Source organism: Pavona decussata, unplaced genomic scaffold (genome assembly GCF_977016875.1).
Source record: "Pavona decussata unplaced genomic scaffold, jaPavDecu1.1 SCAFFOLD_145, whole genome shotgun sequence".
Lineage (NCBI taxonomy): Eukaryota > Metazoa > Cnidaria > Anthozoa > Scleractinia > Agariciidae > Pavona > Pavona decussata.
The window spans coordinates 493,112-515,489 of record NW_028145558.1 but is presented as its reverse complement, the minus strand read 5'-3'; the positions used below and the strand labels follow the sequence as shown (position 1 = coordinate 515,489).

Genomic DNA, 22,378 nt, shown 5'->3' with positions numbered 1-22,378 from the left:
AATCTTTACCGTCGTGCGTTCCAGGCAAAGAGGAAAGCTGTGCTTCGCCTTTATGCCAAATTGTGAAAGATCACAACAACTCCTTCACACAAAGAAAGGTAGACGCCTCCTTTCGATATGGAATAGAACTACTTCAAAGCCAGCTGTGCGAAGAACCTATTGGGTCGCCCACGGGCAGTGAACGCGTTGTGCGCCTTCAAGTGATCTCGCCGGAATTCAGGGCAATATTGACAAAGAAGGCCATACCGGCGTTGGCCCAAGCCGGATGGTTTTCGATGTCTTCGGGATAGAAGAGTCTCAAAACGCCGAAATCACTCCAGAACCAAGTCAAGATCTTGCTTCACCAATTGGCATCGCCCTGAACGACGTAGAAAGGGCGATGAGAAAACTTGGCTACGCCCTTTTTCACGGCGAGGTGTATAAAAAGCTAACAGCGGCCAAATACACAAACGAGCACTGTAGCTCAGTGAAGAAATTCCTGAGCATCCTTGGCCGCAACCCCAAACCAAACCCCCAAACTAATCATGGGAGACCGCGAAAGCGAGATGTGTGACCAGTTAACGATAAATTACGACCTTGTAGAAGTGCGGGACGGCTGGTGTTACTCAATCCCAAATCGAAAGTTTATCAAAGACGCCATTCAAGACCCAAGCATAGGCAAAATAACACCAAGGGCGTTTGTCGATTATGATCACACAAAGAATTCTGAACCCGGCTATTTCCAGGCCATCCTCGAGAACAGCCTCGACGAAGTAGAAATTTCGCATTTTTGCGAGTACTTCCTACGGCTTCTAAACCACGGAGGAAAGCAGCACAAAGAGAGGGTCCTCTGTCTTATTGGGGAGCCGAACAGTGGCAAGACGTCTCTTTTTACTCCACTTACGGCAATCATTCCGAGGAGGTAATACCCCAACACTGAAAAGCAAGTAGCATGTACAGTGTCAGCTTTTTATGAAATACAGCAACTAGTAAGAGCTCATTTATTCATAAAACTTGTTTTGTGTTTGTTTATTTGTGTCGTTTCAGGTACATCGCGATGATTTCTAAACAGCGTGCATTCAACAAGAGCATGATCGACACAGACACGCAGATCATATTCCTTGACGAGGCCTATGCAAAGATGCTCGATCCAGATGATTGGAAAGTAAATAATAATAATAATTAATAATAATATTTATTATTTATATTGCGCTTTTTTCTATAAAAATAATCAAAAGCGCATTACAATATTATTATAAAGCTAAGTTAAAAATTTACGATATTGTTAAACTATCGTTTTCTTAACTGAGATAATTGCATCTCTCTTTTCATACAGATGCTGACGCAAGGCGGCATTTCAGCATACGACAAGAAATACAAATCTGCGGTCCCCCTTGAGATACGGTGTCCCATTTTCATTACATGTCAGACTGAGATGGACTTCGGCGCCGACCACAACGATGCTATGGAGGTTCGCCTGCAGAAATTTCATTTCAAAAGGTAAGAAAGCTTAAAAAGCACTCTCGGTCTCGTCCCAAACTAGTTATTGCTCGATACAGCCATCAAGAAACACCTTCACATGGTGTCGAACGTTGACAAAAACGGAAAGGAGATGCATGGCTCGGAAGACTTATTGGTATTTTTTAAAGTTTTGTCCCTACTTATTTTGAAGGTTAAACTCGACCAACGCTGCTGGTGTCCAGGAGTACTTGAAAAGCCATGCAATGGACTGCATCGTGTGGGCCTCTACCAAAGCAGTGACTCCAGAAGACGAAGTGCCTCTTAACACCTCAAGAGCGCACGACGGACCACTAGACGAGGACGAAAAAGAGCGCATTCGCTCTGCCTTGCTTGACGATAGCGAGAGTGGGGAAAACGAAGATAATGTCGATGGCTCCCAAGAAGAAGAAGAAGAAGAAGGAGAAGGAGAAGAAGAATCTGACGGAGATTCGGATGCAGAGGATGTGCCACTACGAGCATCTGAGTTCTGGGATAGAAACCTATCACGAATATCGAAGGAGAGAGGAAAAGTGCCCAAGCAGAGCCTAAAGGAAAGACAACTCGCCCTTATCGGAGCGGAACTTCGAAACGTAATGGAGGAAGCAGAGAGAGATCTACACGATAGAGAGAGCAGATTCCTAGAGGAAACAAGGCGTCGATGGGTTAGTTTGGGAATGATAAGGGAGGAAGATGCCCATCTTCTAGACAAGGTCGGCGGACCATACCATCCTAACATAGAGAGAACACGTGAGGAGTATTTTCTGAGGAAACGGGAAGAAGAGATGCAAGAGCTCGAAGAAAAAGCGAGAAAATTCTACGAAGACGAGTGGGTTCTTCAGAAAGAACAAGAGCTGATAGATCTCCAGAAGCAAGAAGACTCTGCCACTGACCAAGACGTAAAAAAAGCCCTACAATATATGATCGGTGTCGCCGAGGAGGCCCTTAAGTTAAATTTCAAGAAAGTAGAGGTCCCAGGTCTGGCAAAGCTTGTGCTGGAGGAACGGAGACGCAAGTGCGTAGAAATGGGATGGACGTCCACTCAGCAGACGCAATGGATATGCACCATCTGGCAGTCACTCCCTTACCCCTGCGAGGCGTTGCCGCGACGTGACGAAGAGACAGACGAAGAGGACATTTTTATAACGCAGGCGCCTTCCCACACTCAAGACAGTGGCTACAGAGAAACTGTGGAAGAGTTAAATCCTCTCTCGCCCAGCGGAGCAGCGACACCTAGAAGGAGCCCACCTTTCGACCCCGACTTTGTACCCCCAACTCCTAGCTGGGTTGTAAGACCAATTGAAGATTACAGCCTTCCCAGCACATGGGGAGGAATCCCGGTTAACAGCCCCAAACGACCAACGAAAAGAAAGTCACCGGGAATGCAGAGGGCTGGCAAGCGTGGAAAATGTCTGTCGGGTCAGAAAACAATAACAGATGGACAAGTCCTGGCAAGTTCATGCTTGCACACGACAAGCTTGTGCATGTCCCAATAAACAGACAAGCAGGCTGAACCTGATTTTTGTTTATAAATAAAAAAAATGGTTGGCACGTTAATAATACATTGCGCGTTTGCACCATCAATTGTCCGACACCAATCATCCCGACCCCTCCCCTAACTTATTCTTCCTGTGACTTTATCTATAAAAACTAATTTGTGCATTCACTGCCCCTCAGTTATGCTATACCTAATTACTTTTCAAATCTGGAACAAAAGTTCCTATTTAGTAAGAAAGGAACTTTCAATTAATAGGAATAATGATGGAGTGATAAGTTCCTTTGCAGGATAGATCGGAACTTATTTTTGCAAAAAAGGACCAAAAAATAAAGTTATCGGAACTCCCGTTCTCTTTTAGTAAAGGGAACTAGGAACACTTGGTCCTAATTTCCTGATCGCAGAAATTAATTCGGAACTTGAGTTCCCTTTCACTTCTTAAGGGAACAAATCAAGTAGAAAGGAACACATCGAATAGGAACAAATAGTTCCTAATTACAACAACAGGAACATGGCGTTCCTATTGTTGACCAATTTGTTCACTTTAACACCTAAACAGTTCCATTCCATGCAAAGTGTTTGAGGTCTCTTTGCAGCTAAAGGGACTAAAAACAAAAATGCGCGGAACACTCGCGCTTTAAAAACAAGGTTGGCTCTCGTATCGCATCAACCAAAATTATTTTTTTCGACTCTGAATCACAAAAGCGGTCCACTTTCGAAGTTAATACAACGAATGACTAAAATCTAAGTTAATTTAGGTACAAAATAAAGGGATCATCACTTTTGGGGAATGTATATCATCATCATCATCATTATCATCTTTTATAATTTTTTTTCATTGTACAGTTCTAGATTCTTAGTAACGCTTAGGTAGGTGTCCCCTATTAGCTGAGGGCTAACCCTCTGCTAGATATTTTATTGACACGTTAATAAATTTTATTTATTCATTCATTTATTCATCATCATCATCATCATCATCATCATCATCATCATCGACCAATGAGTGGTACCTTACCTGAATATAGCCATCATATCGCCCTTGCCACTGGTTTGGAACATAATAAGCGTAAGAGGAAGACTTGCTCACAACTGTGCCATTGAACACATGAGATCTTCTACCTTTTGCGACAGCGCGCTCTGAAGCTCGGAATATTGTGTCGTAGAACGAGTAAATTGAGTTTTCTATCCATTTACTGGGATTTAATTTCCATCTTGAAAAAGCATTCGTCTCGTCCGAAATAACCATGTGCGGATGAGCGTCTAATAGAGAACCAAGAAGGCTGTGACGACTTCGTGGATAACCAATGAAAAACAAGATGGTGTTCACGTGACTATAAGCTTTATGCAGGTCGTTCTCTGAAATTTCTTCATCTGAAGGAGAAACCAAAGCGATGATTTAAAGGCCGCTTTTCTAACCTAACATTGTAAGCAAAGGTGTAGTTTTCAGGGGCCAATGCAGCAATGGTTTGGACGCGATCTTGATTGAGAGCTTAGCACGGCCAATTCAGTTTTACAGTCAATGGGAACTTAAGAAGCGGGAACGCCATCAAAAACGTTGACGTCAACTGAGAGCATAAATTCCTATTTTTGCTGCTTCGTGATTATTTCGACTCGTTCACAAAAATGGCGAACTACCCAGAAACTAAATTGGTAGGGGTGGCGTCCGATGTAAGACAGGAAATGAAAAATTCACCGTCGTGTGTTCATGTTCTCCGCAAAACCTTGAATCTGGTCATTTTACGCAGTTGTTTGGCCGAGGACGTCAAAGAATTGTACCAAATGTAAAACGCACGTGCAGAGGGATTGTTTTCGCTCATTAAACCTATTGTTTTGCGGCGTCGCCGTCGTCGTCGCTTGAGAAGAAACTTAACCATCGAAAACGGCAAACGGCAAAGAAAACGTCACTTGAAAATCGCTTTACTTGCACTACTTCGCGATGATTCCAATTCGTTCAACTTGTAGAATGTGGGCGACGTATCTGGGAACTAGATTGACAGGAATGGCGTTCAATTAAGGAAGAAGAATAAAACATTCACCGTCGTGTGCTCATGTTCTCCGCAAAACTTTGAACTTGGTCATTTCGCGTTGTTGTTTTGCTGATGCCGGCAAAGAGTGTACAAAAACATATAACACACGTACAGAGCGATTGGTTTTTCCTCGTTAAACCTTTTGTTTTGTGACGTTCTCGTTGCCGCCGTCGTTGCTTTTAAGCTCCCTAATGCCTGAGATATTTTATTTACATGCGAGATGTAGGAAATTAGTGTAAACTCATTCTCGGGCGGATTTTATCGATTAATTTCGATTCTTAAATGTCTACAAAACCACTATAACGGTGCTAGGTTCCAAAGTCATTGGTTAAGCGTTGGAATCTCTTTTAAATCTGAATTTCTAAGGTTTTCATTGCGCCTATTAAACTAAGCTTTTACAGTCGGTAACAGAATTTCTTCAAGTTGTTAAAAAATTCATCCACAGTACATACACAAAGTATTGTTATATACCTAGACTTTCACTCAACAAAACGAGCACTGTGATTGGTTGATTCTTGGTCACGCCGGTGCCCCTGATCAAATACAAATGTATCCCGACCGGGAAACAATTCCGCAGTTGTTGCCCTCTCAGTTGTTTGTTTGTTTGTTTGTTTGTTTTGCTGTGATTGTTGAAGGGAAAGTCTAAATATATAACAAAGCACTTAATGTATGGTACCTCGGGAAACTAGTTAGTTTTGTTTTCCCTCGAGTCCTGATGTTTCCCTCGACTGCGTCTTGGGATACATCAGGATTCTTGGGAAAACAAAACTAACTCTTTCCCTTGGCTTGGGACCATACATTAAGTGTATAATGTAATACATTCACCTTCAATTTCAACTTTCGTTGTGTCCGTTTTCCCATCAATTGGTTTGTTTCCAATCGGTGCATTCAACGCAGTGTTAACATGGTGACTGGATTCCCCTTTGAATATAGTAAAGAAAAAATGTTTGTCAGTTATTTCGTTCGTGCTCACTGCAAAACTAATCTTGATATTACGTTAGCCATCATTTTTGCTTAATTTAGACTGACAATAACAAAATAAATAAATTAGAAATCACAAAGTGAAAGATAGTAACTAAAAAGAGATGAATGACTAAATTAACAGCTAGAAATAAAACGTTTCGGGTAAAAATTATTTATAATAAAAACTCTAGCGCCCGAAGGAGAATCAACTGCTAAAATATGCCACACAGCCGACAGTGTTTTGAGCTATTTAACTTATTTACCAAGAAATTATTCTTACCATAGTCGTAGCTTATAATGGCCCGTTGTATACTGTACTTATCATTGTTCCACCAGACGATCACAAAAGCAGCCAGTCCCAATCCAATGAAGACCCCAACCAAGACTCCACGAAATTTAACCTGGTTTCTTGAAAACATCTCGACTTAGTTCTGTGGGGAAAATTATTTTTTTTCGTTTGTTATTTGTTTATTTATTTGTCTACTGGCGGCATCAGAGCAAAAACTGTTGTCTCATTTTTCTTCATTCGGAAAACTAAGCTTTCAGAAAAAAAAATTGGTACCCTTTGGGCAACGGTTATTGTGCCGGACTGTATTTTAAACAAATGGAGCGCATCCAAAACGTGTCATGCGAACAGTTTTTCCTACCTAAAGTATACAGATGCATTAGATATGGCTGGTATTCCAACACTTACTATATGCCAGACGAGAAACACCACGTACCGAGGAATTTATAGTTAACAAAGATCATAATTAAGCTTGTCAGTCTTTTACCATCAAAGTCAGTTCCACTTTGTCTGAGACACTTAAGCAATAAGAGATTTTTTGATACTCCGGTGTGTAAAACAGATCGATTAAAGAATTCCTTCATTATTAGCCATAGCCTTTGATTAGCTGTATTAACATACAGAATTTTTTGCGAAATTTTAATTATTCTGTCAGTCTTTTGTATTCTTATTGTAATTATCTATTATCATATTTTTGGACACGAAATTCAGTTGTTGAGACTGTAAAGTGTGTATTATTCAATAAACGATTTATCTATCTCTCTATCTACTATACACCGTTCCTGAAGACAGAAAACAGTTAGGATTCAAAACAGTTAAGATCTTTTGATTGTAGGAAGTATAAATGTTTTAGTCATCAACGAGAGATACTCGAAGATAACAGTGTCTTGTACGATAGAACAGAACTCCTCTGGACCCTGTGGCCGACTTCGAGGTTTATGTTTCTAAAGTTTTTACCACGCTGCCGTTCACAGTTCGCATGTGGGTGTTAAAACATGAAAACTCTGATGACTAGAAATGTCTTACCCCACGGTTTTCGACGCCATTTCTGAAATAACAGCGTTTGTATGGAAATCTGATGTCAAATAATTTTCATAAAACATCGCTTCTGAGAAATTCATGAATTGGAAACTTTTAGCACTAGTAAAAGGATTTTAAGAAAAAAAAATGGAGGGATGTAGCTGTGCCAGAAAGCGTCTAGTCGTGTTTTGAACTTTCAGTACATTTGTCTGTATAGCGAACCAGCCGTGAACTGCTACTAAAAATAGTTCGCGGGAAAAAAATACAAACAAATGTATGGAAAGTTCAAAACACGACTGGACGCTTTCTGGCACAGCTATATCCCTCCACATTTTTTTCTTAAAGTCGTTTTATTAGTGCTAAAAGTTTCCAATTCGTGAATTTTTCAGAAGCGATGTTTTATGAAAATTATTTGACATCGGATTTCCATACAAACACTGTTTTTTAAGACGTGTTTGCCTACTCGTCAAAATGGCGTCGAAAACCGTGATGAGGCCTATTGGAATAATCGCGAACTAATACAAGTTACGCGAACTTATATTTTCAAGTGACGTTTCCTTAGTCGTTGGCGTTGCCGACGTGGTTTCTTAAAGCCGCTATTTATAGTCAATGTACCGTCAAACAGGCAAAATTTGCTGCGTCTTTGTACAAATCAGTAAGATTTAAGTCGGTTATTCATTTTTGTTTCGCGGGCTACTACATGTAGCCCTGTTTTAAAGTGAGCCTGCGTTGTTTGTGGGCTTCGGCGAGCTCTAATCGACAGACAATGTATGTCTGTCATCTTTTAGTTGGCCGTTGGCCTGGTTACCGCAACATCCCTTGCAAAATTTCTTTCGTTTCATTTCATAACATAATTGTCTAGACGAATAAATCTTTGAGAATTTCGTTTCAAAAGTTTTGTCAATATGATCCTGAAGGAATAGAAAGAAGGTGATCAAGCAGCTTCTGAATTGATAAAATTCTAATGTCAATCGTTAAAATGAACGGTCTTAAATTAAACCGCTTATAATCAAGTTATTTCCAATATATTCAAATTTCTTACATTGAACCTTCAACATTTTCGATGCACTTTTAACTGCACGTCAATTGTCTATTGTCCGACAAACGCATTTGTCGCATAAGGATTCTTGAAAAACCCTTGCACTGAAGTTTAAATAATTTTCCAAAAGTAAAACAAAAACTAAAGAATCTAGGGGTTCAATGCGATTCAATCCCATTATTTCCGCAACAGCGATTCTATATTCTTACAAACTGAGCTATTATTGATAGTACTTATCTTGGCTCTCAATAGTTTAGCTCCTCATTGACAAGATTCGAGAAGGCTTGATTGCTCGGTAACAAAATGTTTTGACTCGGTTCAGTATTGCAAGGACATCGCTTCGAATTTCGTTCAGGCCAAATTCTGGTGCTAACTTAATGTGAGGGTTTTTATTCATGGCAATGTAGAATTTTCCACAGTTTCTGACGCGATCTTGCTTAGCTTTGATATGAGGCACAATCATGGTTGAAATTATAATAAATGTGTGCGGATTTCAACCGACTTTTAACTTCTAGAACAACGTGAGCTTGATCTAGAAATTGGCGGAATATGAAACTTTAAACTTAATTTAAAATGCTGGTATCTCAGTTGCATCATTCATCTTTTGAAAAGTAGACCATTAATTTTAAACCCCATTTACACGAGCAAAAAGATCGGCACGGCACCCCAAAATTACGGTACGGTGTCGCCAATTTTTTTGGCACGGCACTCCTGATTTTAAACGTGTAAACATAGTGTGCCCCAAAATAATACGGCACCGGTGCCCGAAATTTTAGGGGTGCCGAGACCACCTCGCGAGGTGGTCTCGGCACCCCTAAAATTTCGGGCACCGGTGCCGTATTATTTTGAGGCACACTATGTTTACACGTTTAAAATCCGTACCGTACCGTAACTTTGGGGTGCCGTGCCGATCTTTTTGCTCGTGTAAATGGGGCTTAAAATTATGTGTGTTTCGACGTTTTTTACAGCAATTTGTAGTCTTTGAATGCGAAAGTTTGTATAAAGTTTTAAAATTTTATTTACGGCTTGAATCTGTTCCCTTTATCTGACGAAAATAGTCTTAGGACAAAATAATAAATAAAAAATTCTTTCAAATTCTTGCGGCGTTAGATTATCTCGCCGGAAAGATCGGCGAAAATCCCATACATTGTAGATTTGTTTGCCTCCCAGTTTTGAAAAGGTCGACAAAGTAAACACGGCGACGGAGTATATAACGCAAAGTGCAGTTAAAATAACAATAGTTTCTTAACAGTAAACTTGGCGAGGCATCAATTGGTCTTCCTATTTAACTGAACATTGCTTACCTTTCAAGCCTTGTAATCAAACATTTAGCGGTGATAAACAGCCTTGAGAAGAATTAGGCAGAGAAGAGTTACAAACACATTTTACTAGCCGTGGTGAAACTAACGGTAATTCAAAATTAGCCACGCTGACAATCATACGTGGAACGTCAAAAAGCGTGAATATTTACATATTATCATAAAGGTTGGTTTCCATATGATTGCAGATCGCAATAAGGTCTGCGATCGTCTGCGATCAAATGGACACATACTTCTGCGATCGTCTGCGATCCTGCGATCGTGATCGCAGACGATCGCAGAAGATAGAACCATGTTATATCTCCTGCGATCGTCTGTGATCCCCTGCGATCAATTGCGATTGTGCCATGATATCGAAACCAAAGTTTTGTGATCCGCGATCGAAACGCATCCCATCATATTTTCAGTTCTCTCCCACGATTCAACGCTCGTGTGTTCGATTGTAGGAACGGTCTACGTAGCAACAATCATTTGGTTGTCATTTCGAGGAATTTATGAAGGAAGTTGCTCGTTATGAATGTGTTTACAATCGCAGCAGCAAAGATTTTAAAGACAAGAACAAAAAAGACCAACTGTTGGGACAAAATCGGGCAGAAGTTTTATTTATCGGCTGGGGAAGCAGAGGCCAAATTTCGCAACATAAGAACTGCGTACGGTCGTTATTGAATCCAAAACCGATGTTTTCGACAGTTTTGGAGCTGACGACGACTCGCTTCATGACAAACAGAAGAAGTAAATTTGCTTGCGGCAAAATTTCTGCTCTTCCACGTTCGCGATGTTGTTCGCTTTTCAGCCTACACGCGCGTGTATATTTGACATTTCCGCTGACCAAAACTTATGGCTACGGTCGGCTCTGCGATCGTTGCGATTATATGGAAACAGCCTTTTTTGCGATCGTCTGCGATTGTTTGCGATCGTCTGCGATCGTCTGCGATCATATGGAAACCAGCCGATAGAACATGGTTTTATCTTCTGCGATCGTCTGCACGATCGCAGGATCGCAGACGATCGCAGAAGTATGTTTCCATATGATCGCAGACGATCGCAGCCCTTATTGCGATCTGCGATCTGCGATCCGCGATCATATGGAAACCAGCCTTAAAACTGTATAACTTCTACTAGCAAGAAGAAGGCTTACTGAACAAGAGTCCACCCAAAAATCGGTTCAAAAATGGGATACTTGACATCATTCAAAAGACTTAATATAGAAGATGGAACCGGAAGGTAACGGTCCACGTTTATGTTATGAAATAGCCGTTACTGTTGCGTAGAAATGATTTTATCACGTTAAATATGTCTCCCACTTTGTTGTCAAGGTCGAGCGCGATATAACGTTTCTCGTGTTTATTTATTTATTTGTAAGTGCAATTCAAAGGCCTTTTCCTTACTATGAGTTAAAGGCCCTTTTAAACGGTTTCAGAATTTGCCCAGCATTCGTTCAACAAATGTTGAACGGATTTTGGGCAAATGTTGGATGAACGGAGTGCTCAGACGGTTTCAACGCCATTCAATATTTTCAAGAAGAAAGAAAGTTTTGAATCGATATTGAATGAAAGTTTAAGCCAATTTAAATTTGATTCAACACGCTTTCAACAAGCTTTCAACATTTTTTTACGCTTTCAACAATGTTGAACGACCTGATCAAATGCCCCCAACATTTGGTTCATCAAAGTGTTGAGCGCATGTTGAAGCAAATTTAAATGTTGAAACCGTTTAAATGGGCCGCCTTAAGAAGAGGTCCATTTTATTATAACTGGATATCGTAAAGTGCCTAGTATTATTAAAAGTTAAGGCCTGTTTAAACGCGGGTTTCCAGGCCCGTACGTAGGGATTTTTGTCTGAGGGGGCAAACTCCGCACACCCCTCACAGGACAGAGAGGGTTTCTAGTTGGACGTTTTTGTTTTCACCCCTACACACATACACAGAAAGTTGCCTCTAAGACCTTTAATCGTTTGGAATTCACATCGAAGGAAGATTTTTTTCAGACAAATTAGTCGATTTTCGTGTGATTTCGGAGCAGTAAAGCTACAAGTAGCTAGCAGCATAGCTACAGTACAGCTACAAGAAATAGCTCAGCAAACTCAAACACAGCTGCCCCCTCTGCCCCCGCGCTATGTACGGCCCTGGTTTCAACATTTCACCAACATTCGTTCAACAAAATGGGTTGATCGGATGTTGGGCAAATGTTGGATAAATGTTAAACGGAGTGTTCAAACGGCTTTAACATCATTCAACATTTTCGAGAACAAAGGAAATGTTGTATGGATGTTGAATGAAAGTTTAAACCGATTTAAATTTGATTCAACATACTTTTAACAAGCTTTCAACATTTTTTGCGCTTTCAACATGTTCAATGACCTGTTCAAACGCTTCCGAAATTTGGCTCAGCAAACTTCAAAATTAAACTCAACAGCTTTTAACTAAATGTCAAACCAAATGTTTAAACTGTTTAAAGTGGCCTTTTAAGTGGCAAGTTTTAGGCTTCTGTCGGGCGGCTGAACCGCGGTCGAGCCGTTTTATTTTTATAGCACAACCCAGGACCCGATCTAATCAACAATAAATTCGGGTAAAAAGTACCGTTAATATCTAAACAAGTTATTTTGTGAGTTCGGCAAATATTCCTTGCACGCGTTCCAAGGCCCCAGGGCAATTTATTTAACGACTGGACGGCAAGTTTGTAGTTTCCGTTTAGCTATACTTCGTCACTGAATTTTGTCCGAGTCTTGATCGGTTTCAATTGATCATGCAACGTCAGCAGTGCTCATCGGCGTGAAGCCCAAGGGTGCATCCGACAAAAATGTCCCCAATGAGTAGCACTCCTCCGCGACAAAATCTCTCGTGTTGTTCTTCCAATTCGTTAACAGATAGGTCGCTTTCACTGCATTTTTTTCTTTATTTTTTCCTGTTCGTTGTTCATTCTCCTTATTTCATTTCAACTTTTTGCCTTAAGGGTCAAATTAATTAGTGAACTGTAAATTCCAAATGGCTAGTCTCAATGATAGATTAATATTTGGGTCGAAGAAAATTTAGTGGTCGACAAGTGTTACTGTCTCGGTAATTAATCGGTATTTCAGTTTGCGTAAACGCGATTCTAAATCTATCTAATTGACTCTCCGAAAAAAAAAAAAGGATTTCGAGAGTTTGAGCTGTCAGTTTGCCGCAGAAAATTTGATTGCTTTGCAATTAACGAGCAGATAAAGGTCTTTCTAACAGACATTCACCCAAACGAGTCGCTGGTTGGGTGCATCGATCTGATGTTTACGACGCTTTTGAAATTTTTGCGATCGTATTTTTAGTCGAACCTATTGGCAATAAGTCAATTGAGGCAGCTTTAGTCAATACCATGTTTTTCGTAACCGCATTAAAACACCAATTCCTTTGGCGCGTTTTTGCGGACAGTGTCTGTATGGTTGCTGAAATCCATATTCTCGTCTATTATCACTCCCAAAAGCCTTTTAAGCTGATTGATTCTGGATAGATGCATTTGACTTTACAATGTTTACAATTAATTCATAGATTTTATTGTAAATATTAGCACGATTATAACTTTAATTTTATTTTATTTAAGAACACGTTTTACTGAGATACTTTGTTAGTAACATTGTTTTGTTTATTAATATATTTAAAGGTAGTTAGGTGTCCCCAATTCGTTCACGATTGTAAACTAGGTACGTTTAGACACTTTAATAAAGTTATTTTAAATATTAATATTGTGTGTATCTTTCTCCCCCAGTTCATAAAGCAAGAAATCTATGTTAGCTATTGCCATGTTTAACGTTATACATATATCTTATTCGATGGTTTTACATATAATACGCGCGGATATTTTGCGAGTTGTGTAGTATTTTAAAATACGAGCAATACGAGAAAATTGAAATTCAAAACTTTTCTATTGTTGTTGTAATCGAGCTAAAATCGCCATGCCGAAAAAAAACGAATGCTTCAATACGAAGCCATATCTAATACAATTAAATCAACGAGAACAATATAATGAGTTCACGTTCGTGAAACGGTTATTGCTTTAAACTTGAGCACAAAGAAAGGACAAAATGTTCGAAACTAAATCTTAACGAGACATTTAAAATAGTCCACCTTTAACTGTCATACGAATAACCCTTAAAAAACGAAAATCTTTTCATTTGTTCGTAAACTCTCGCCTTCTGTTCCTTAGTCCATTCCACGAAATCACGTGTTATCGAAGGGACGGGGTCCACGGTGGCCGCGCAGTCCTGGATATACTCCTTCGAGCACGTGATTTTCAGGAACGCGCATATTTTTCTGAGAGTTTCCGCTGGCTGTTTCACTATTTCAATGCTTGGTATGTCGATCACTTGTCCTGGGAAAGCCAACCTGGCTTTGTTGCTTCCTTCGGCCCAGTGAAAGTATTGCTTTGTTTTATCGTCGATTATTTCTGGGGCATCGATCTGCTGATACAAATAAGAAAGAAATACAACAACAACTAGCTTTAGTTGCAAGACCGTAAATATACAGCTGTTTCGACAAAGGTTATCCAAGAAAATCCTCAAAGCGTAGGTGACAATGCCTAAAAGTAGTCTGGAAAATACCCAATAAATTTCAATAAAAGCTCAGAATCGATAGTGTCTCGACCGTGCAGCGAAGACTTGAGATGGCGGGCAATATGGATTCTGAGCTTTTATTGAAATTTATTGGGTATTTCCCTGACTACCTTTCCACATTGTGACGCACGCTTTTACGCTTTTCTTGGACAACCTTTGTCGAAACAGCTGTATATATTATTGCTAAAGCATATCACTTAATTTGCTAAATTACTTGTAGATCGAGATTGATTTTCAAAGGGCAAATCAAGACAGAAAGCATTGAACTTGATCAGTTCCCTGTTGACATTATAGTATTTGAGTTCACAAGGTTTTTGAGAATTTCTGTGATAAAGTGAGTACATTTTTTTGTAAAATTTGTCCCTGAGAATTGATGAGTAAAGGAAAATGAGTGCTTTCTTCAATCTGGTTATGTCTGTGGAAAGACAAACTCTTCGATCGTTGGAGAGTTCGTTAAATCTGCCGAGTGGAATCGTTAACTTGTGGTTTCAACAATGGTCTCCGCTCGTTTGCTTTTCTTGTAAGATCCAGGTAGTTGGAAAGATAATATTCTTTCTTACATGTAAAAGTTCTAAATTGTTTCAACTAGGGTGGCTGGCACTTTTTGGCCGATTACAGGCGTAAGTTCTGGAAGCCTTCTGGCTATTTAAGGACGGTGCCTATTAATACAGAAGTATTTTTGCGCAGTTTATTACTATGCTGGAAAAGCAGATCTTAGTATTGGCCACTGGAATCCAGAAAGAAAATTGGGGGTAACAACGCATTTTTAAGAGATAATTAAGAAACAATGATTCTTTAAAGTGTAAAATACAAAGCAATGTATGGCATTTTTTATCAAATTGAAGCTTTATTATCTCTGAAAAATGCATGGTTATCCCCAATTTTTTTCTTTTTGAATACCAAGAGCACTTGCTAAGTTCTGCTTTCGCCGCATAGTTTTAAACCGGCGCAAAAATATCCCTGTATTCGTAGGCACCACCCATAGCAAACCCGAGTATCTCGAGATGCGCAGAACGTATGCGCAGTTACAAAGTAGGCATCGCTCTTAATGCTTCACTATAACTGCCAAAATTCCTGCGTTCTGATTGGCTCGTAGTTATTGCTATAAGGGTACACACAATAAAAATGACGTCAAATTTAACGTGCGCGCTTTGTAAAAGGAAAATAAAGCAAATTCTGCCCGTATTTTTCCCATGATATTGTAGAAAACAAATCTACGGCAGTTTTCTATGGCCTGTACTCTTTTAAAAGATAAAATGACGCCTTAAAATGTTCAAAATTTGGAAGTGAAACCACTCGCCTGTGGATCATGGTTCCACTTGAGTTTTGAACGTTTTATGACGTCATTATATGGTCTATAAGAGTATGGACCATAAAATGCCTCCACAAAATGTTCAAAATTTGGCAGTGAAACCACCCGTCTGCGGCCGGTGGTTTCACTTGAAGTTTTTTTTTTTTTTTTTTTTAATTTTAGGGCGTCATTTCTTGGTCTACAGGAGTATGGACCATAGATCTGTTGATTTGTTAATATAATTAGTCCGTCTCGTAATACCTTTACCTCGTGTTCTTCTTCCCGCGCTGAAGTGTTCAGGCTATTTATTGTTAGTTCTCGTAATACCTTTACTTCATGGTCTCCTCCCCGCGCTTTTATTTCTTTATGTTGAAGCGTCATGGTAGCGATGTTGTCAAATGGATTTCTTACGACGTGAATAAACTTGACTTTGGCACCGGATTCCTTCTCTAAACGTCGCACAGCGTCTGTCGCATCATCTTTCAACATCGATCCGGCAGTGAAGGCACCTGACTTGTCACCAATTACCTATTGATTAATAAATAAGAGTTCACTGAATTAAGGTGTTTGTAGAACATCCATCGTGCAAACAGCTATCATTATCATCATCATCATCATCATCATCATCATCATCATCATCATTATCATCATCGTCATCACCAGTGCTGTCTGTTACAGATCCCTTATTGGAGAATTGCATGCATAACGAAGGTTATAAGATAATCTTTAGGAGCTTTTTTATTAGGAATAATTACTATGGGGTGATAAGCCAATGCAGAGCAAGTTTTTTCTAATCGCGTTCCACAGTATCTGGACGTCTTCTACTGATTTCAGAAAGACCATAAATTGTCACATTAGCTTAAGGCGTGTTATGACACTTTTTAACCGATTATCAATTCTAAATAAATTCTACTGTTCTGAAAAAGAGATGTATGTCTGTTGTAGCATCGGGAATGTTCTCACTTTAGCCCCATTAAAAGGGGAACGACTTTTGTTGGTATATGCAGTCGACATTTCTTTGCTTCGTAAAATTTAGTCGAAATGAACTCTATCAAAGCCAAACGAAGGTTAGAGCCGAAGGCATGGCATTCTGGCGCTAATCCTCTCTCAGCTTCGATGGTGCATTTCAGCGATTCATTACTAGGATTCCCATATAGCTAAATGCTACCTTACCTGAATATAACCATCATATCGTCCTTGCCACTGGTTGGGCACATAATAGCCATAGGCAGAAGACTTGTTAACAACCGTGTCATTAAACACATGAGATCTTCTGCCTTTTGTGACAGAGCGCTCTGAAGCTCGAAATATTGAGTCGTAGTACGTGTAAATTGAGTTTTCGAGCCATTTATTGGGATTCGATCTCCATCTAGAAAAAGCCGTCGTCTCGTCCGAAATAACCATGCGCGGATGGGCGTCCAATAGAGAACCAAGAAGGCTGTGACGACTTCGTGGATAACCAATGAAAAACAAAATGGTGTTCACGTGACTATAAGCTTTGTGCAGGTCGCTCTCTGAAATATCTTCATCTACAGGAAAAATAAAAGTAATAAATTTGAAGGTACTTGAAGGCTGCTTTCAAAACTTAAAAATTTTGGTGTATTTTGAGGTTCTAGGGAAATCCAGAAATTTAAAATGGCGGATCCAAGGTGACCTCTATTTGAAAATCATGGCGTAGCTTGCACCTCATGTGATTCCAAGAACTGTTTTAGATCTCAAACGAAACATCTTTGAACATGTATACTCACCATCCTACAAGTTTTATTGTCATAACTTTAATATTCTCAGAATTCTGCCGCGTGTTACAATATCTTTCAAACTTGAATTATTTGAGGTGTCAATCGCTAAAGATGCAAAAATCAAGCGCTGAAAGGATCTCGTTACCTCCGTTTCAAAAATGTCATCCACGGTACATACACAACGCAATTTAATGTATTCACCTTCAGTCTCAATTTTCGTATCATCTGATTTCTTTACGTCATTTTCCGGTAACTCCAGCTTCGCGACGGTTGGCTTCTTTCTAACTGTTGGGTTCATTGCAGTGTTACCTTGGTAACTGGATCCTCCTTTGAATGTAGAAAAGAAAGTGTGGTCATTAAAAGCTACTTTTTATAGTATGTTATGTTTAGCTATCTTTTATGTTTAATAGGCGCTGACGCCTGAATGAAAAACAAGGAATTGATCTTCCAATCACCATTCTTGAACCTTTCTCGTACTGTCGCCCACAAGAAGTATCAATATTTTGCAGGAAGACAACTCCCATTTTACAGCCTTAATTTCCTGTTGCCATTTTGTAGCCACTGCTTTCCTGCTTGAAGTTTTTGGCCTCCCTTATTATACTGACATTGACTTGGCAAGACAATAGAGAGATTTAGTATTCAAAATTCTACCTTTCGGTTTTTCCTATTTACCTTCGCGTTAAACGCGATCGGGCAAAAATAGCTACCCAAATCGTTAATTTTATACCATTTTAATTTCCACGTTTAACGGCTGTAATTTGCGATTTCAACTCCAAAACGTTTTGCATTTTAACTTCAAGTGCGCTCGCACCGTGATCCTTACGGAGAAAATTTGACCTAAATATTATTTCGCAGGTGGCAAACGGCAGCTTAACTTACGTTTGTCATTCGTCAAAAACGGATCCCTAACTATCGCTGGTTCGACATGAGCAAGTTCTCCTTAAGAAAGATTTCGTATTATCAATGTCTATTTGTTGATGTATACAAGCTGACAACTCGAGTTACAAACGTCCTTGAAAAGTAAAGTTTCCTTGGAAATGGAAGATCCGTGCTTTTGTACACGGCTACGTTTTTGTTAATAACGGTTCCCTTGAAACGTCTCCATGTGGAAAACCTGCCAAGCTGGTTTGTCAACAAAGAGGCTTGCCATATAAGGAAACACTTTCCCAAATTTCAGCGTTCAAACACAAAAACGAAACTTGTGTTACATTACACGAACAACGTTTGCCACTCAACAAGTTTTGCTTGATATTTACGTGTTTTTGCAGAATAAACACGATGATCGGCGACTTTTTTCTAGTTTTTCAACAAGGAGACTGATCAAGGTTAAGGCAAACTTGCTAAACGTTGCGTACATACGAGAAAATAAAACGTACCTTACAAAATCTGGTCAAGAAAACTTGCTGTTTGTTCACGAGAACAAGTTTTCTCCCAAGAGTTCCTTGCTATAAAACTGTTTCGAATTTTTTTGTAGCAAAGAGCCTTGAAAGGAAAATTGTGACGTACACAAGACAATTTAGTACATTACCTTCTGTTTCAATTTTTCTATCATCTGATTTCTTGGCGTCATTTTCTGGTAACTCCAGTTTCACGACGGCTGGTTTCTTTCTTACTGGTTGATTCATTTCAGTGTTACCATGGTTACTGAATTCTCCTTTGAATGTAGCAAATAAGACATTTTGTCAGTTGTTTCGTGCGTGGTCATTGCAAAGCTTATCTTAATAATAAGTTATGTTAACCTATTTTTTATGCTCAATTTAGGCCTGCAGGAAAGTGGAAAGTTCCATCCATCGTCTGTGAAAATCTGTTAAAACATTTGGCCGCAAACCAGTTTCTGTTCCAAAGTTGTGAAATTCGACTAACACGGCCATATTTCCATCGAACATGTCATCAACGAATGTTAGCAACAAACCAGGAAATGAGATCACTATCGCTTTAATATATTTTTCCACGAAGAGAAGTTAGTTAAAAATTTCTTACTAATTTGATTGTAATAAAAACGCTGGCACAGTTTCATTAAAGCTGTCATGTAGTGAGATACGTTCATCATAGACAATGGATGGAACTTTTCACCGATATGTAGAAGAGCCTATGAGTACGAGCCACTTTTGCAACTTATTCCTTTGAACTTTGGCTAAATCGCATGTTGCGATAAGTGCTCGAAGTAGATAAACTTTGTGCCCTCAGATCTGTTACAGTAATTAAAGCTTATAATTGCAATTCATCACGTTGTAAAGGGTCATCGTTTATAACTAGCGAATAAGGAAGTTTTGAATGATCTGTATTCTCCAGAACTAACAGCTGCAAGTCTTGTAAAATTTACGATCTCGTCAGTGGGTTTCGAGAACAGCCCGGGGTGCGAAAAGTTAGAATTACAAAATTTTAAGAAAATTAAATTGCTCCGTTCGTATTTCATATCATTTTGTTACCTACTTACCAAGAGAAGTTGATGGAAGAGGTATCAGCGAAATCTATTTTTTTATATATAAAAAAAAAATTGATTGTGAGGTTTTCAGGGACAGTCGTTCTTAAGAGCGGCTGCCTGTAAGAATCGAGAACTGCATTTCAGCGACCACTTGGTCGAATTTCTGATATTTCGCCTGAAGATACCCTTGAATTAACTATTTTCGAAAATCATATTTTAAAGTTCCAAGGTATTTTATTTTTTGAGAAAATTGCGAGAGTTTGAAATGCGGCCTAGGTGCGGTCACGGGCCGATGAAAACCGCGAAAATTTAGGTCAAAGGACGAAGCACCGTTCACGGTGTAACATAACCCAATGAACTTGAAACTTTACACAAACCTAGACCAACCATCTCACAAGAAAATTAATACAATAAACATTCCAAACTCGCTGGCTGCTTTCTAAAGCATGCAGATTTGTGTACGCTACTCAAAATGGCCTCGAAACTAATGCCTATTTTCATTAAAATAAAAGTGTTTCTGGTATGTCATTTTCTCAAAATTAAATCTCATATCTCGAAAGATGAAGAAAAGAACTTTATTTGTTCCAAGTTTCAAGCTCTGATTCAAACTCTTTCCCACTCAAGGAAGACCGAATATGCGTGCGATACTTGCGGCTCGCAATTCACGTCACGAATTATGAGAACAGAACCGATTCACAAACACTTGACATCTGGAGCCCGTGAATGTTTCCAAACATCACATATTAGGCCCTAAAACTAATCAGATTGACTTAAGACAGCCATTCAATGTTTTTCGATCCCAGATTTCTTTCCTATTCTGCTCTAAAATAATACAGTTATTCCGGTCAATTAGCCTACGAAATATGTGCAACAAATTTGCATACCATTTCGATGTCGCAGGAAAAAGTAGTGCAAATCAAACTTTACAGCTCCTTTATCTTCTTAAATGAAGCAGTCGATCAGTAAAATGGAGAAAAACGTGTGACTTTGTTCCTTCCGTGTTGTTTTGAGTGTTCGTTTTTAGCAGCGACGGCTCAAATCAATAAGCCAGTGTGACACTGAACAACTGTAACTCGATATTCACTTCGTTGATTTGGGTAACGCGCACGTGATCCTGACCAGGCACTTTGCGCGTTCAGGGCGCTTTCAGAAAAGTACTGCTTGAGGGCCAAGCTATGACTACCCTGGTGATGATGACCTTGTCAAGCTTTAAGACTGTACAAGAGATCTGGGAGCTCACCTTTCCAGCTTTGTTTTTTTTCCGCGAAAAAAATCGACGTTAAAGTATTAGTGTCAGTTTTTGGTTTTTTGACTTACAGTAATGCAGATCCTGGAACGTCGATTTTTCGCAAAAAAAAATCTATCCATAACCACCATCCCCACAATTAAAAATATAAAATTTTTAACTTTGAGGGTATCAGAGTAGTGAATTCCCCACCGACCAACCCGACCTCCCCCACCCCCGTCCCCATCCCCCCTTGCGATAAGCGTCAATTGTGGTTATTGTTTACTTTCCTAAACCGGTTTTCTCGTTGTTCCTGCCAGTTTCTTTCAATTTCCGAGAAGATAGGAATCTTGCCAGCCTTGGTCTGTCGGATGATGGCCACGAAAACTAACTTATTAGCGCAAGCGGGTGAGGGCCGTAACTACCTTATCACTAGCACGTGCGGGTGAGGGCTGTATTTCGCCTATACATTTTCCAATTTCAGATTTCCTGTTATTATTTTTTTTCACGGAGTTGAAAAAAACTGGCAGGAGCAGTGAGAAAACGGTCATTAGGAAAGTAAACAATAACCACAGCATTATTGACGCTTATTGCTAGGGGGGAGGGGGAGCTCGGGTTGGTGGTCGGTGGGAAATTCACTACTATCCTCTCAAATATACAGATTTTATATTTTTAATTGTGAGGAAGGTGGTTATGGGTGTTTTTTTTTTTTTTTTTTTTTTCACGAAAAAATCGACGTTCCAGGGTCTGTATAACTGTAAGTTAAAAAACGAAATGACACTGATACTTGAATTTTTTTTGCAAAAAAAAAAAAAACAATAACAACAACCAAAGCTGGCAAGATGGGCTAGGGCGTCTCGCATCTCTTGTACAGTCTTTTAGCTTGACAAGGTTTTCATCACCAGAGTAGTCGTAGCTTGGCCCACAAGCAGTAATTTTCACTATTTACAGTTCCTAAAAGCGCCCTGTACGCGCAGGATTCCATACCAAAATGCCTGGCCAAGATCACGTGGACGTTAGTACCCACATCATCGAGGTGCAGTTGTTCAGTGTCAGGCTAGCTTATTGAGTTGAGCCGTCGCTGCTAAAAACGAACACTCAAAACAACACGGAAGGAACAAAGTCACACGTTTTTCTCCATTTTACTGATCGACTGCTTCATTTAAGAAGATAAAGGAGCTGTAAAGTTTGATTTGCACTACTTTTTCCTGCGACATCGAAATGGTATGCAAATTTGTTGCGCATGTTTCATATGCCAATTGACCGGAATAACTGTATTATTTTAGAGCAGAATAGGAAAGAAATCTGGGATCGAAAAACATTGAATGGCTGTCTTAAGTCAATCTGATTAGTTTTAGGGCCTAATATGTGATGTTTGGAAACATTCACGGGCTCCAGATGTCAAGTGTTTGTGAATCGGTTCTGTTCTCATAATTCGTGACGTGAATTGCGAGCCGCAAGTATCGCACGCATATTCGATCTTCCTTGAGTGGGA

The 22,378-nt window shown here is 39.5% G+C and overlaps 3 protein-coding genes across 8 annotated transcripts in view; 1 reads left to right on the top strand and 2 right to left on the bottom strand.

Annotated features, from left to right (window-relative positions):
- Window positions 1-9,750, bottom strand: part of LOC146466314 (uncharacterized) — a 119,292-nt gene extending 109,542 nt beyond the window's left edge. For all 3 annotated transcript variants that reach the window (XR_014868034.1, XM_085127453.1, XM_085127454.1), the window contains exons 1-4: window positions 9,611-9,750; window positions 6,242-6,392; window positions 5,824-5,919; window positions 3,987-4,342 (exon numbers count right to left, since the gene is read on the bottom strand). Coding sequence is in view for 2 of the 3 variants with exons in the window: in XM_085127453.1 (XP_084983579.1) it covers window positions 3,987-4,342; window positions 5,824-5,919; window positions 6,242-6,380 (591 nt within the window). In the remaining variant the exon portion in view is untranslated. The remainder of the gene's footprint in view (window positions 1-3,986; window positions 4,343-5,823; window positions 5,920-6,241; window positions 6,393-9,610) is intronic.
- LOC146466315 (uncharacterized) lies at window positions 525-2,972 on the top strand. The gene is made up of 4 exons (XM_085127478.1): window positions 525-901; window positions 1,027-1,144; window positions 1,316-1,479; window positions 1,652-2,972. Exons 1-4 carry the CDS (start codon window positions 525-527, stop codon window positions 2,970-2,972), a joined length of 1,980 nt encoding a protein of 659 aa, XP_084983604.1.
- Window positions 9,751-13,135: 3,385 nt separating the features above from the next.
- The window catches only part of LOC146466312 (uncharacterized), a 29,589-nt gene continuing 20,346 nt past the window's right edge, over window positions 13,136-22,378 (bottom strand). For 2 of the 4 annotated variants that reach the window (XM_085127450.1, XM_085127448.1), the window contains exons 3-7: window positions 18,762-18,887; window positions 17,435-17,560; window positions 16,668-17,023; window positions 15,762-16,022; window positions 13,136-14,050 (exon numbers count right to left, since the gene is read on the bottom strand). In XM_085127450.1, coding sequence (XP_084983576.1) covers window positions 13,721-14,050; window positions 15,762-16,022; window positions 16,668-17,023; window positions 17,435-17,560; window positions 18,762-18,887 — 1,199 coding nt within the window. In that variant the 3' untranslated portion in view covers window positions 13,136-13,720. Of the gene's footprint in view, window positions 14,054-15,761; window positions 16,023-16,667; window positions 17,024-17,434; window positions 17,561-18,761; window positions 18,888-22,378 lie in introns of all 4 variants that reach the window. The other 2 variants (XM_085127451.1, XM_085127452.1) reach the window with 2 other exon arrangements.

Coding starts and splice junctions, on each gene's coding strand:
- LOC146466315 (XM_085127478.1), top strand. CDS start 525: ATGGGAGACCGCGAAAGCGAGATGTGTGACCAGTTAACGATAAATTAC. Junction 902..1,026: donor ACGGCAATCATTCCGAGGAG/GTAATACCCCAA, acceptor GTGTCGTTTCAG/GTACATCGCGATGATTTCTA. Junction 1,480..1,651: donor CAGAAATTTCATTTCAAAAG/GTAAGAAAGCTT, acceptor CTTATTTTGAAG/GTTAAACTCGACCAACGCTG.